Source organism: Oncorhynchus tshawytscha, linkage group LG09 (assembly GCF_018296145.1).
Source record: "Oncorhynchus tshawytscha isolate Ot180627B linkage group LG09, Otsh_v2.0, whole genome shotgun sequence".
Taxonomy (NCBI): Eukaryota; Metazoa; Chordata; class Actinopteri; order Salmoniformes; family Salmonidae; genus Oncorhynchus; species Oncorhynchus tshawytscha.
In genome coordinates this window covers 52,540,352-52,553,472 of record NC_056437.1, presented here as the reverse complement: position 1 = coordinate 52,553,472, position 13,121 = coordinate 52,540,352, and the positions used below count along the sequence as shown (strand labels likewise).

At 42.8% G+C, this 13,121-nt stretch overlaps 1 protein-coding gene across 1 annotated transcript in view; it reads left to right on the top strand.

Annotated features, from left to right (window-relative positions):
• LOC112258112 (gamma-aminobutyric acid receptor subunit beta-2) overlaps window positions 1-13,121 on the top strand; it is an 86,189-nt gene that overhangs the window by 70,241 nt on the left and 2,827 nt on the right. Inside the window, exons 6-9 of the mRNA XM_024432233.2 lie at window positions 1,258-1,395; window positions 3,238-3,390; window positions 7,319-7,563; window positions 10,648-10,788. Coding sequence (XP_024288001.1) covers window positions 1,258-1,395; window positions 3,238-3,390; window positions 7,319-7,563; window positions 10,648-10,788 — 677 coding nt within the window. The remainder of the gene's footprint in view (window positions 1-1,257; window positions 1,396-3,237; window positions 3,391-7,318; window positions 7,564-10,647; window positions 10,789-13,121) is intronic.

Genomic DNA, 13,121 nt, shown 5'->3' with positions numbered 1-13,121 from the left:
TTTGTATTTATAGTGTACACTCCCCTACATATTTATTTGGACAGTGAAGCTACATTTTTTTATTTGTCTCTATACTCCAGTATTTTGGATTTCAGATCAAATGTTTTATAATTATGAGGCGATAGTACCGAATGTAACTTTTTATTTGAGGATATTTTCATAGAAAGGAATGTACTTTATGTATCTAGTCTGCCTATTTGAATGTCTCATAAGAGACATTCAAAGACAAATGCCATTATAGTGTATTAAAATGAGTCAAAAGTGTAGTATTTGGTCCCTATATTCCTAGTACTTAATGGCTACATCAAGCTTGTGACTCTACAAACTTTTGTTTGTGGACACAGTATGTTTCTGAATACTTCTACATTAATGTGAACGTTACCATGATGACAGATAATCATAAATTATTCATGACTAACGATGAGTGAGAATGTTACAGATTCACAAAGATCACATCCCCAAGACAAGCTAAACTCTCACCATTACCGATAACAGGGGAGGTTAGCATTTTTTTGGGGGGGTATGATATTTATTATTCATAATCATGGTAGCATCCACATTTATGTAGAAGTGTTCAGAAACATATTCTATTCTTATTTACAATAAAAGTGACTCCAAAAGGACACTGTTACATGACTTACCATTAGTTTCTATTGGGTACAACATCATCTGAAACACAACCAAAGTAAACTGCAAATGCATCCAACAAGTTTGTAGTCACACGCTTGATGTAGCAATTTTTTGCAAAGAATACGGGACCAAATAGTAAACGTTTGACTAAATGTAATAGTTTATAAGTGAATTTGGCCAAATACTTATGACACCTTCAAATGGGGGTATGAGATACATACAGTAAAGTACTTTCATTTCTAAACGGTAAAACAGATATGTATGAAAATACCCTCAAATTAAAGGTGACATTCTGTACCGTCGCCTCATATAAAAATGTGATCTTAAACCCCAAATACTAGAGTATAGAACCAATTGAAATGTTTTACCTTCACTGTCCAAATAAATACGTAGGGGAGTGTATTTGTATCGATCCAAGTGGTAGACATGTTCGGTTTACACTACAGTATTTACAATGGTAATGATCCAGTCAACACATTATTTGTATGCCTTATCGATGATTGTGTGCCCACAAGTGTTAATGTTGAATTAATAATCCTTTGAGACGTGTACACATTAATTACATTACTAACTTGCAGTTTCCTCCTTTGTTCTTCATCAAATGACCTGTCTCTCGCCCTTCCTCAGATGGGTACACCACTGATGACATAGAGTTCTACTGGCGAGGAGGTGACAACGCTGTGACGGGGGTGGAGAGAATAGAACTCCCCCAGTTCTCCATTGTGGACCACAAACTCATCTCCAAGAATGTTGTCTTCTCTACAGGTGATGTCTTATGCCCCAAATGCCCCTAAATGAAGCTTCTCTCATTAACTTATCACCATAGCTAGGTACAGATACAAAGGACTGCAGAGCAGCCAAAAGCTGCTTCTCTCACAAGGTTATCTCTGGCCTGTTTCTGAGTAAGAGCTCTTAGCATTTCCAGAAAATGCCATGTTACATCAGTCTAGCTGGTTTCCCGTAGTGCCACAGGCCGGTCCAGAGTCCCCCACTGTGCAGTGCAAGGAACATGGGGAAGTGTGTAGAGCAATGGGTCAGCTGGTAAAGTGCATCCCTTTATAGGTCAGTTAGAGGTTCAGATCTTCCCTGATTGCACATAGCTTTGACATTGGATCTTCCCTGACAGGCTGGCACATGCATTCTATTTCCAGGACATTTGGCACATAGGGGGAGGTGGGAGGAGAGTGAGGCTTCTATGAAGGGGGAGGAGTGATGGTGGGTCCAGTGAGTGAGGTGGATGAGAGACTCCGTGGTGGTGTCGGAACGGATGTGGGACATTCCCGCTTCAGCCAAACTGGCACAAGTCCCACAGGCAGAATGGGGGCCACTCCTGCCCTCAGAAACGGAGCATGCTCATGTGTTATTTAAAAAAGAACCGGTTTGATGGAATGATTTATTCATAGTCATACATTTTCATATTTATGAATTTGCCGTGCAAGCAGGCAGGAGCACAATGGTATTGTATATAGAGTGTCGGGGAAACTGCTTTATTGAATTGGAGCAATACAATGACACAGAGTGAGTCAAACAATTACAGAGCTGGTAAACCCGATGTTTTCTGATGCGTAGAGAACTACTATCAGTAGTTATAGCTCACCTGTTTCTTTATTTGCCGTTACTGAACTGCTTAGGCATTGAGGATGGGGAATTCCCATTTTCTACAGCAGCATACTGAGATCAGTAAGGACTGACCATCAGGTCACATGTAGAAGTACACATCAGCAGAAATGGTTGGCACTTATCTAATGATGTGATAAGGACAGAAAAATGCCCTTGTTGCTCTATTGACAAGATTGTAACACCTCCCCTCTGTAACCGTAACAACCCCACTATTTCATTGGTCCTCGAGGAGACCCTTCCTGTGTCTCTATGTGCCGTGCGCTGCACACTAAACTCGCGAACGCTAACTGTGAACTACTCACTGGAGATGTGTGCCGGAGGCATTTTTATGCCCACTCTGTAATACATTCATCTTTCTTCTCCTGCTCTTACTGCGCCTGCTGTGTAGCTTCTCCTCAGCTCCTTATACCGTGGGTCCTTCTTGATATGAAGCTCTAATGGTCCCTCGCCTGCCATTTTAATAGAATAATCAAAATACAACCCAATCCCCAAGGACACAAAAATATGAGCATGTTCAAGTAATGCTAGAGTACCATAGAACAGCCTACTGGGTTTATTTCAAATAAAGCTTAGATAAGCAAAAATAGAGGGCTCTCCTATGCAGGCAAAGAACCCCTGTCTACATGCATATAGATATAGGCATAACCGATAATGCAGGAGAACGCTGATGCCACACAGTTAAAACCAGAACCAGGATTTTTTTCTGCTGAGTATTTCCCCAACAAAGCTATTGTAGAGGACGACCATTCAATCAGCCTTTGTCAGGCATAGGTTGTTAGCTGTATACTGTAGAGAGCCTCAGGAGTCAAGCATGAAGCAAAGTAAAGTCAGTAGAAGCAGATCCGGATGAGAGGACAGAGGGAAATATCAGTGTCTTACACAACAAGGGTCAAACAAGCAGAGGAGACCCACCACCTGTATGTATGTATGTTAGTCTTGTGTCATCTTACGTTGACAATGTCTATTTGTTTATCTCTCTCCATATAGGATCCTACCCTCGACTCTCCCTCAGCTTCAAGCTAAAAAGGAACATCGGCTATTTCATCCTGCAGACCTACATGCCCTCTATCCTGATCACAATCCTCTCCTGGGTCTCCTTCTGGATCAACTATGATGCCTCTGCTGCCAGAGTGGCTTTAGGTAAGGACTTGTGTGTCATGGATTTTGTCATGTGACCAATGACTAAGCTCACAACAACCTTAGCCAAAGCAAAAGTCTAAGGCATGGTTAAGCTAGCGGGAATCCATAGTGTAAGGGCTGGATTCAATCCGTAATCGTGGATGTATCGCTGAAGGTCCGTGGAAAATGTTTCCGGGAATTTCTGATTGAGTAGACATATGCAGCATTTATCATGAATTCAGTCTCCGTGACCACAGGAACATTGCCTTTAATTGTCAATCGCGCTAATAGAGGATCTTCAAAGCTATGGATAGAAAACAGCCTTAACACAACATCATGGTATGCGGTTTCTTTTAGCTAAGTTTTGAATCTCTAATAGTCACACCTTGTATTGCCAAAACATATTTTCTTGAGTTCACATGAAAGATTAATACAAACTTGACACGATGCACTGGGCCATCCACGCCACTTTCTGTTTTTATTTTATTTGATCTTTATTTAACTAGGCAAGTCAGTTAAGAACAATTTCTTATTTTCAATTCCAGCCTAGGAACAGTGGGTTAACTGCCTTGTTCAGGGGCAGAACGACAGATTTGTACCTTGTCAGCTTGGGGATTTGATCTTGCAACCTTTCGGTTACTAGTCCAACACTCTAACCACTAGGCTACCTGCCGCCCCACTCTGTAGTGCCTTGCAGTCGATGGCGGTGAATTTGTCATGATGCAACCAGTCAAGATGCGCTCGATTGTGCAGTTTTATAACTTTTTTACGATCTAAGATCCCATGCTAAATCTCTTCAGCCTCCTAAGGATGAAGAGTCGCTGTCAAGCACTCTTAAGAAGTGTGCGGGACTGTTTGGACCATTTTAAGTCCTTAGTGATGTGGACGCCAAGAAACTTGAATCTCTCGACCCGCTCCACTACAGCCCTGTCAATGTGGATAAGGGCGTGCCCTCCCCCCTTTCTCCTGTAGTTCACAATCAGCTCCTTGGTCTTACTGACGTTGAGGGAAAGGTTGTTGTCCTGACGCCACGCTGCCAAGTCTCTGATCTCCTTCCTGTATGCTGTCTCATATTGCAGTCGGTGATCAGGCCTACCACCGTCATGTCGTCATCAATCTTGATGATGGTGTTGGAGTCGTGCGAAGCCACGAGGTCATGGGTGAACCGGGAGTACATGAGGGGACTAAGAACCACCCCTGAGGGGCCGAGGGAGAGGGAAGTTTTCAGTCTCAGGGTTCCGAGCTTGGTGATGAACTTGGAGGGGACTATGGTGTTGAATTCTGGCCTGTATATGAACAGCATTCTCACATAGTTGTTTACCCTTTTGTCCAGGTGGCAGGGGGAAGTATAAAGTGCAATTGAGATTGCATCATCTGTGGGTCTGTTGGGGCGGATTGGAGTGGGTCCAGCATGTTTGGGATGATGCTGTTGATGTGTGTCATGACCAGCCTTTCAAAGCACTTCATAATTAAAGATGTGAGTACTACAGGGCGATAGTAATTTAGGCAGGTTACCGCAGAGTTCTTGGGAACAAGGACAATGGTGGTCAGCTTGAAACATGTAGGGGTTACAGACCGGGACAAAAAGGGATTGAAAATGTCAGTGAAGACACTTGCCAACTGGTCTGCGCATGCTCTTAGAATTTGTCCTAGTATTTTGTCTGGCCCAGTGGCCTTGCGAGTGTTAACCTGTTTAAAAGTTTTACTCACTTCAACCCTGGAGAGCAAGATCATACAGCCATCCGGAACAACAGGGGCAGGACTCTATGTTTTCCTCAATGCGAGCATAAAAGGCATTTAGCTCGTTTGGGAGTTCTGGGTCACTGGGCATCTCACGGCTGGGTTTCACTTTGTAATCTGTTATCGTCTGCAAGCCCTGCCACATTTGGCGAGAGTTGGAGCTGGTGTAATAGGATTTCACTTTCCTCCTGAATTGTCATTTTGCATGTTTGATGTCTCGCTGGAGGTCGTAGCATGCTTTCTTGTATGCATCCATGTCCGTGTCCCATTCCTTGTAAGCAGTAGCTCCAGCCTTTTAGCCCAGAATGGATGTTTTCTGTAATCCATGGCTTTTGATTTGGATACATTCGCACATGTATAGTCACTGTGGGGGAACGTCGTCTATGTAGTTATTGATGAAGCCTGTGATTGATGTGGTAAACTCCTCAGTGCTATCAGATGAATCCCAGAACGTATCCCAGTCTGTACTAGCGAAACAGTCTTCTAGCCTCGCATCTGCCTCATTAGACCTCTTCTGTATTCAGTGCATCACGGGTACTTCCTGTTTGAGCTTTTGATTGTAAACAGGAAGCAGGAGGATAGAGTCATGGTCTGATTTGGCAAAGGGAGGGCGAAGGAGGGCCTTGTATGAATTTTAGTGAAACGCTGCCTTGGTGTGTGTACTTTCTTGTTTGTTCATGAGTCATAGTTTGAGTGCCAAAGTGGTGTTGTCATGTGGAGGGATGTAGACAACCATGATAATAATGGATGAGAACTCTCTTGGTAACATGAGGTATTCTATGTCAGATGAGCAAAAGCTTGAGATATCCACACTGGAAGCAGGCCACCAGTTCTTGTTAGGAAAAGGCAGACCCCTCCCCTTTTGGACTTGCCCGAGGCTGCGGTTGTCCGATCGTGCTGCTGCATGGAGAAACCACTGTTCCATGTTCATAGATTCTGTGAGGCATATACTATTGCAGCTTTTTAAGTCACGAAGACTCTCGAATGAAGCTCTTTTTCTCGTGTGACTGGACATTTGGACAATGAAGGTGATTTCTGGTTGACTTTCTCTAACCAGGATGTCAGCCCATCCACCGCGTCTATGTCTGCTGCATTTTGGTACCCCATGAAACAAAGAAATAATGTCCTGTATGAACAAAAAGAACAGCTGATTCAGAGTCGAAGTTGAGGTTAGTAACTTTTGAAAAGTGCTTGGCGGTCACATTTGATTAATAGTATGAATTCTTGGTACAAATAAAAGTAAAGAGAAACATGAAAAAAGTCACTAAATAGTAAATTTGGTTTGGAGTAAAAGCATGATAGAGCAGCCTTACAGAACACAACAAACGAGATGCTTCCTAAAGTAGAGTGATGGATGACTGAAGTGATTTCTATCCACTCTGATTTGAGTGCCTCTGCATTTTTTTGTTCCCTGTATTTTGGAAGTCATAATTTCTCGCTGTCAACCTTCATTGCATAAGTCTGGCCCATGAGGTCTGTGGTGCTGCCTGCCTGCATAGGATTTAGAAAGCACCATTCTCCCTCACCCGTCCACATCGCTGGCGCCCTCGATAAGAGCAGCACTCTCCTTGATTGTAGACTGACCTGCGTTTATTTATCGGCGAGGGGAGGCATGTATGGGATTTAATGAAAACCAGATGTAAGGCTTGATAATGGAGGCAGCTGGACAGGGGGTTGGTCAACCCAAATCAGACCTCTGTTCAGGAACCGTTTGACTCTGTCCTGCTTTCAGTCATTTATAGGCACTAACAACAGACGTATAGCTTTGTGCATTGCAACTTGTCATTGACCAGAATCAGAGCTGGAAAATGAAGTCAATTACAGATTGCAGAGTCGATACGGAAAAAAAAGGCAGATTAATCTGTCATAAAAGAGTTGTAACAAGAACATATTGAATGACATCAGTTAGCTTCACCATATACGTAGAAAAACACCAAGACCCCTTTTTTAACAGTGAGCTGACCTCCCAGTTGACTGTCATCATTAAACAGAAATGGTTGTGAAAGGATGTGAAAGTCTACAGGAGATTCCTTGTCAGTCACAGCAGTCTGCTTGCTAGCACATTCAAATGAGAAGCAGAACAAACCTGATGTATCTGATCTGTGGTCAAGGCTTGAGTAGCTCTCTCTGTGGGAGTCCTCTGCTAATGAGGCAGACCGTTGGTCTCCAGTGATGATCTGTGATGATAATGGGTGGTTTCTTTTCCCAGGAATCACCACTGTGCTGACCATGACCACCATCAACACTCACCTGCGGGAGACCCTTCCTAAAATCCCTTATGTCAAGGCCATTGACATGTACCTGATGGGCTGCTTCGTCTTCGTTTTTCTGGCCCTGCTGGAGTACGCCTTGGTCAACTACATCTTCTTCGGCAGGGGACCCCAGCGCCAGAAGAGGGCGGCTGAGAAAGCAGCTGTCGCCAACAACGAGAAAATGAGAATGGATCCAAACAAGGTACAGTACACACCATGTACTGTACATGGTTTTCACCTTGATAGGATACCCAGTATTTTAAAGAGTAGCCCACTGGATAGATGATACAAGTTACTGTATGTAATCACAGCCTTGAAAAGAACCAAATTATTTAGATAGTGAATCATCTTCGTGCACATTTAGATACATTCTTACTTTTCATACAATGAATACTTGATGAAAATGAGTGCTTAGTCTTTTCTTTATTGTGAATCGCTGTACAAGTTGTTCCTGTCCAGTCTTATTCTCATAATTTCTCTGTGAATGCACACACACACGCACACGCACACACACCTGTGAGCTGACAGTTTCAGATGAAAGCAGTGGCATGACTTGATTCTTGAGCTTACTGTATATGAAGCTGATGTTCTCTTTCTTCACCTCATGAAAGTGAATTTAATTATTGAAAGAACTGACTGTGAAGCTAAAATGTAGTGAAGACCAGTAAGGAAATCATGATGAAGAATGTCACCACTTCAAATAGGGGGGTTGGATTAATGCTACTCTGCTTTACCGTCAAGGAGAACCAGCCTTAATAAGCCTACGCCAGTCTTGTGTGAATTCCAAATAAGGCAATTTGCCACACAGGCAGAGAATTTCTCCGTTTCTTTTGCCTAAATGAAATGGAATGAAAGGCCAGGAAACATTTAAAGCCCGTAAGAGAGCCTGTGGAGCTTGTGAAGAGTATTCTTCCTGTTACATTTACCTGTTTTAAGCCTTGTTTATACCTGGTGCTATTGCCGCGTTCATGTGCTAGTCGGAACTAAGAAGCTTGGAAATGTCCGACTTGCTAATAGGCTGTAGTTATGCACGTGATGCTTCAACCAATTAGTAAATTGGAAATTTCAGAGTTTCCTAGTTCCAACTATTACGTGAACACAACATAACATGTGACCGGATTTCCTGGTGCCTCACTGTATGCTGATTATTTGATAGATATTCCTTCAAAATAACATAAATTAATTCATTTTAAAGCTATTGATCCCATAAGTCAGTGGTGCTACCTGTCAATTCTTTTAGAGACCGGTATAATGATTTAAAAGGTTTGACCATCCAGATCTGTTTAGACTTGATTATTGTCCAGATACAATGGATCCTTGACTACCTCAGGAGGTGGTCAGGAAGATCTGATCGCAATCCAATCACAATGCATATTTGAATCATCTACACCTGTCAAAAAATGTGGGCAAATCAGAATGTTGACAAGATCAAGACAAAGGACGCATTTTAAAACCAGGTATAAACGGGGCTTCTATGTCCTGAAAATGTGATTACGTTTTGTAAAAGCTTCTCTTATCTACATGTTAAGTGGGTTAACTCAATGAAAACAGGGTGTATCAGAATGTGTACTGTTTACAGGTTGACACTTAGTGCATTTGGAAAGTATTCAGACCCCTTGACATTTTCCAAATTTCGTTAGGTATTATTCTAAAATTATTCTAAAATTGATTAAATAATTTTTTTTCTCATCAATCTACACACAATACCCCAGTACAAAAAAAACCTAATAAAATATCACATTTACAAGTATTCAGACCCTTTACTCAGTACCTTGTTGAAGCACCTTTAGTGGCGACTACAGCCTCGAGTCTCCTTGGGTATGACGCTACAGGCTTGGCACACCTGTATTTGGGGAGTTTCTTCCATTATTCTCTGCAGATCCTCTCAAATGCTATCATGTTGGATGTGGAGCGTTGCTGCACAGCTATTTTCAGGTATCTCCAGAGATGTTTGATCGCGTTCCAGTCCAGGTTCTGGCTGGGCCACTTAAGGACATTCAGAGACTTGTCACTCCTGCGTTGTCTTGGCCATGTGCTTAGGGTCGTCGTCCTGTTGGAAGGTGAACCTTCGCCCCAGTCTGAGGTGCTGAGCGCTCTGGAGCAGGGTTTCATCAAGGATCTCTCTGTGCTTTGCTCCTTTAATCTTTGCCTTGATTCTGACTAGTCTTCCAGTCCCTGCCACCGACAAACATCCCCACTGCATGATGCTGCCACCACCGCGCTTCATCGTAAGATGGTGCCAGGTTTCCTCCAGACGTGATGCTTGGTATTCAGACCAAAGAATGTCATGTGCCTTTTACTGAGGAGTGGCTTCTGTCTGGTCACTCTACCATAAAGGCCTGATTGATGGAGTGGTTGTCCGTCTGGAAGGTTCTCCCATCTCTACAGAGGAACTCTGTCAGTGACCATCGGGTTCTTAGTCACCTCCCTGACCAAGACCTTTCTCCCCGATTGCTCAGTTTGGCCGGGCGACCGGCTCACGGAAGAGTCTTGGTGGTTCCAAACTTCTTCCATTTAAGAATGATGGAGGCCACAGTGTTCTTGGGGACCTTCTATGCTGCAGACATTTTTTGGTACGCTTCCCCAGATCTGTGCTTCGACACAATCTTGTCTCTGAGCTCTACGGACAATTCCTTCGACCTCATGGCTTGGTTTTTGCTCTGACATGCACTGTCAACTGTGGGACCTTATACAGACAGGTGTGTGCCGTTCCAAATCATGTCCAATCAATGGAGTTTACCACAGGTGGACTCCAATCAAGTAGTGGAAACATCTCCAGGATGATCAATGGAAACAGTATGCACCTGAGCTCAATTTTGAGGCTCACAGCAGAGGGTCTAAATACTTATGTAAATAACATATGTGTTTTTTATTTTGAATACATTTGCAAAACTTTCTAGAAACCTGTTTTCCGCTTTTTCGCCATGGGATACTGTGCGTAGATTGCTAAGGATTATTAATTTATTCAGTCCATTTTAGAATGAGGCTAACAAAATGTGGAAAAAATACTGAATACTTTCCAAAAGGCACTGTATAACAGAGAAAACATGCTTTGGATAGAAATTCGGATGTTGTGGACTGCATTTAAATAAAGGGATGTATAGTAGTGTCCTGTAGTATTACATTTGAGTAAAAGTGTTTGTTTTTTGGGGGGGTTTTCAGTGAAATTTGATAATTGCAGGTACTGCCTCTCTGAACATGGTTACCTTTACCTGAATTGTCTATTTTGTGTTGCTTCTCCTAGCATCTGACCCAAGTGACCATAATGGTTTTTGTATGCTTTCAGTGGTTGGTGGGAAATGTAGTTCAGAGAGACGATACTCTGTATGCGAGAATGAAACAGAGGGATATTGACGCTCATGACTCAATGTGGGAACCAATCTTTGTGGATGACGCAGCGATGGGACTAGGCGATCAAAAGAATAAGGTACTGGATTAACAACTGAGTGACAACATATAGTAAAAAGAACCCAACTAGAACCACTTTGGTATTTCCTTTACACCACTTATTACATTTGACCTATAGTTTCCACCATCATCATTGTCCTCCCCTGAACTCCATTTTTAGATGCTGGTTTGCACATTCTAAACACATTTTAGTTTGATGTACTTATCTGCAGTACTCTATAGTAACATCTAGCAAATAAACACTGTGATTGATAGCTTCCCATTTTAGTAGATGGTGAAAACATGGGAAATGAAAGGGGGATACCTAGTCAGTTGTCCAACTGAACGCATTTAACCCAACCCCTCTGATAAGCCTCATTGTGCAATAATGTGTTTCATTCACCGTGCCCTCTCTGTCCTCGCCCCTATACCATACGTTATTGTTCAACTTCTGGAAAATGGAGGCGGAAAAGCAACTCATCTTTCCAGGGAGGGAATTAGAGATGGCTCTAGCTGCATGGCATGTGGAGTCGAGGTGGTCAGCCAGAGTCGGCTCCACTGATAAACCCAGATTCCTCCATTCCTAGCATGTCCAGGCAAGAACAAAATACCAGGCACAATTACAAACAGATTACTAAAACTACTTACGACACAAAGAGTGTGCAATGATGTCTTCTATCTTTATCGCTGTTTACACTTTGTCGTATCAGTGTTTTTGTCATCAAACTATTAAAATATGTTTGTAATTGTGCCTGCGATTTTGTTCCTTCAACTCTTAATTGTCAGGGAGTATAACTCAATGAAAAAACCAGTAAGTACAATATGCCTTTCACATTATATGGTAAAAGGGACCCAAAGCTCCCTTTCAACCAAACAAACATTATTTTAAAAGCAGGGGCTGTTACACATTTTTTAAGAGTGATTTCTTGGTATGGATTCTAATGAAGACATTAGGCCTTAGGCTCTTAATTCAATACATGTAGCGTAATTAATAATACATATGAAGAGTTTCAATCGAAAACTCTATATATCCATTTTCAGAAATGTTGGTATATGAGCTTTTATTGTTTAAAGAACATGAAAGAGATTGGTGTACCATGGCATGGCAGACATGTATTCATTTGAAACTTGATGGTTTCATTTCAGAGGCAAATAATCATGTTTTTTTCTGAAAAACGTAGTATCTGCCTCACTCTCACAGAATTTAGTACTGCTAGGTTCAATTTAAAAAATATAAAGTTTTAATATCTCGCTTATTCTCTGAGGTATCAATCACAGCATCTGCTGGAGACAGACATGTTGAGATGTGAATGACTTGAGCCCCTCTTGTCTTCACAAGATGCAACTTGCCCCGCCTCTAGTCATTCTCTGTTCTTTGGCCAATTGCGAGGTTGACACTAAGGAGCGTAGGACTCCAGCTCCTGTCGATTGTGTGGAGTACTAATCGAAAGGAAAGTTTTGCTTTGAGTAGAATTCATTTTCTAGCTATCAAGACTTTATTAGCCCTTGCCGAAAGGCTTTAGCTAACTTGGCTAGCTAGCTGGAAAGATGGCTAACCACACCAGCATTGCAACATGGTACTATTGTTAGCTCCCTTCTCTCATCTAAAGTTCACTTTTGTTTACTCATTTGTGTTAATTTCACCAGCTCTACGGTTGTGAGATTATATCTACCCAAAAACAAACTGCCCAATGCGGTTCCCTTGGCTAGAACTGTACTAGCTACAAGGTAACTGCTAGCTAGCTAACGCATTACTGGCCTCACGGCTTAGTTTTCACACGGTGCTCACCCGAGCTAGCAATAGACGCAAGGCTTCTAATTAGCTAGCTCATGCCTAACAGGCGTCTTCATATCAGCAAGCCCTGCTCTGTGCAATAGTTACTGCTAGAGTGGTTTTGAGAAGGACGCTCAAACGCTCCACTATCTCTACCACCTCCCTAGCCTCTAAGTCCCTGGCCGAGGTGGAGTCCCCCACAGTCAAGCCAAGTTGGGGCGACGTTATGGATAGCATCAATTCCATCCCCTCACTGTCTGACAACTTGGTGCCTTGGAGGTTGAGCTATGGGATGATGAGGATGATGGCAGGATTAATCTTGTGGATCTCCTCGACTTTGAATCTGAGATTGAGGGTGTAGATACCGCTCTTCCACCATCGAAAATCCCCATGCCTCCTGTCCCCAGGACGGAGGAACCTTGATCTCCCCCACCTGAAATTTGGGCTACTTGACATTTGCTAGCGATCCACAGCCAAACTCGGCATCGAGTGGCCAGCTCCCTTGGGGGCCAGGATTCCGTAAGGGACCTGTACAGACCCGGGCCATGTGGCAACCCGTTGGTCACTGCAACCCGCACCACAGTGGGCAAAGGGCATCA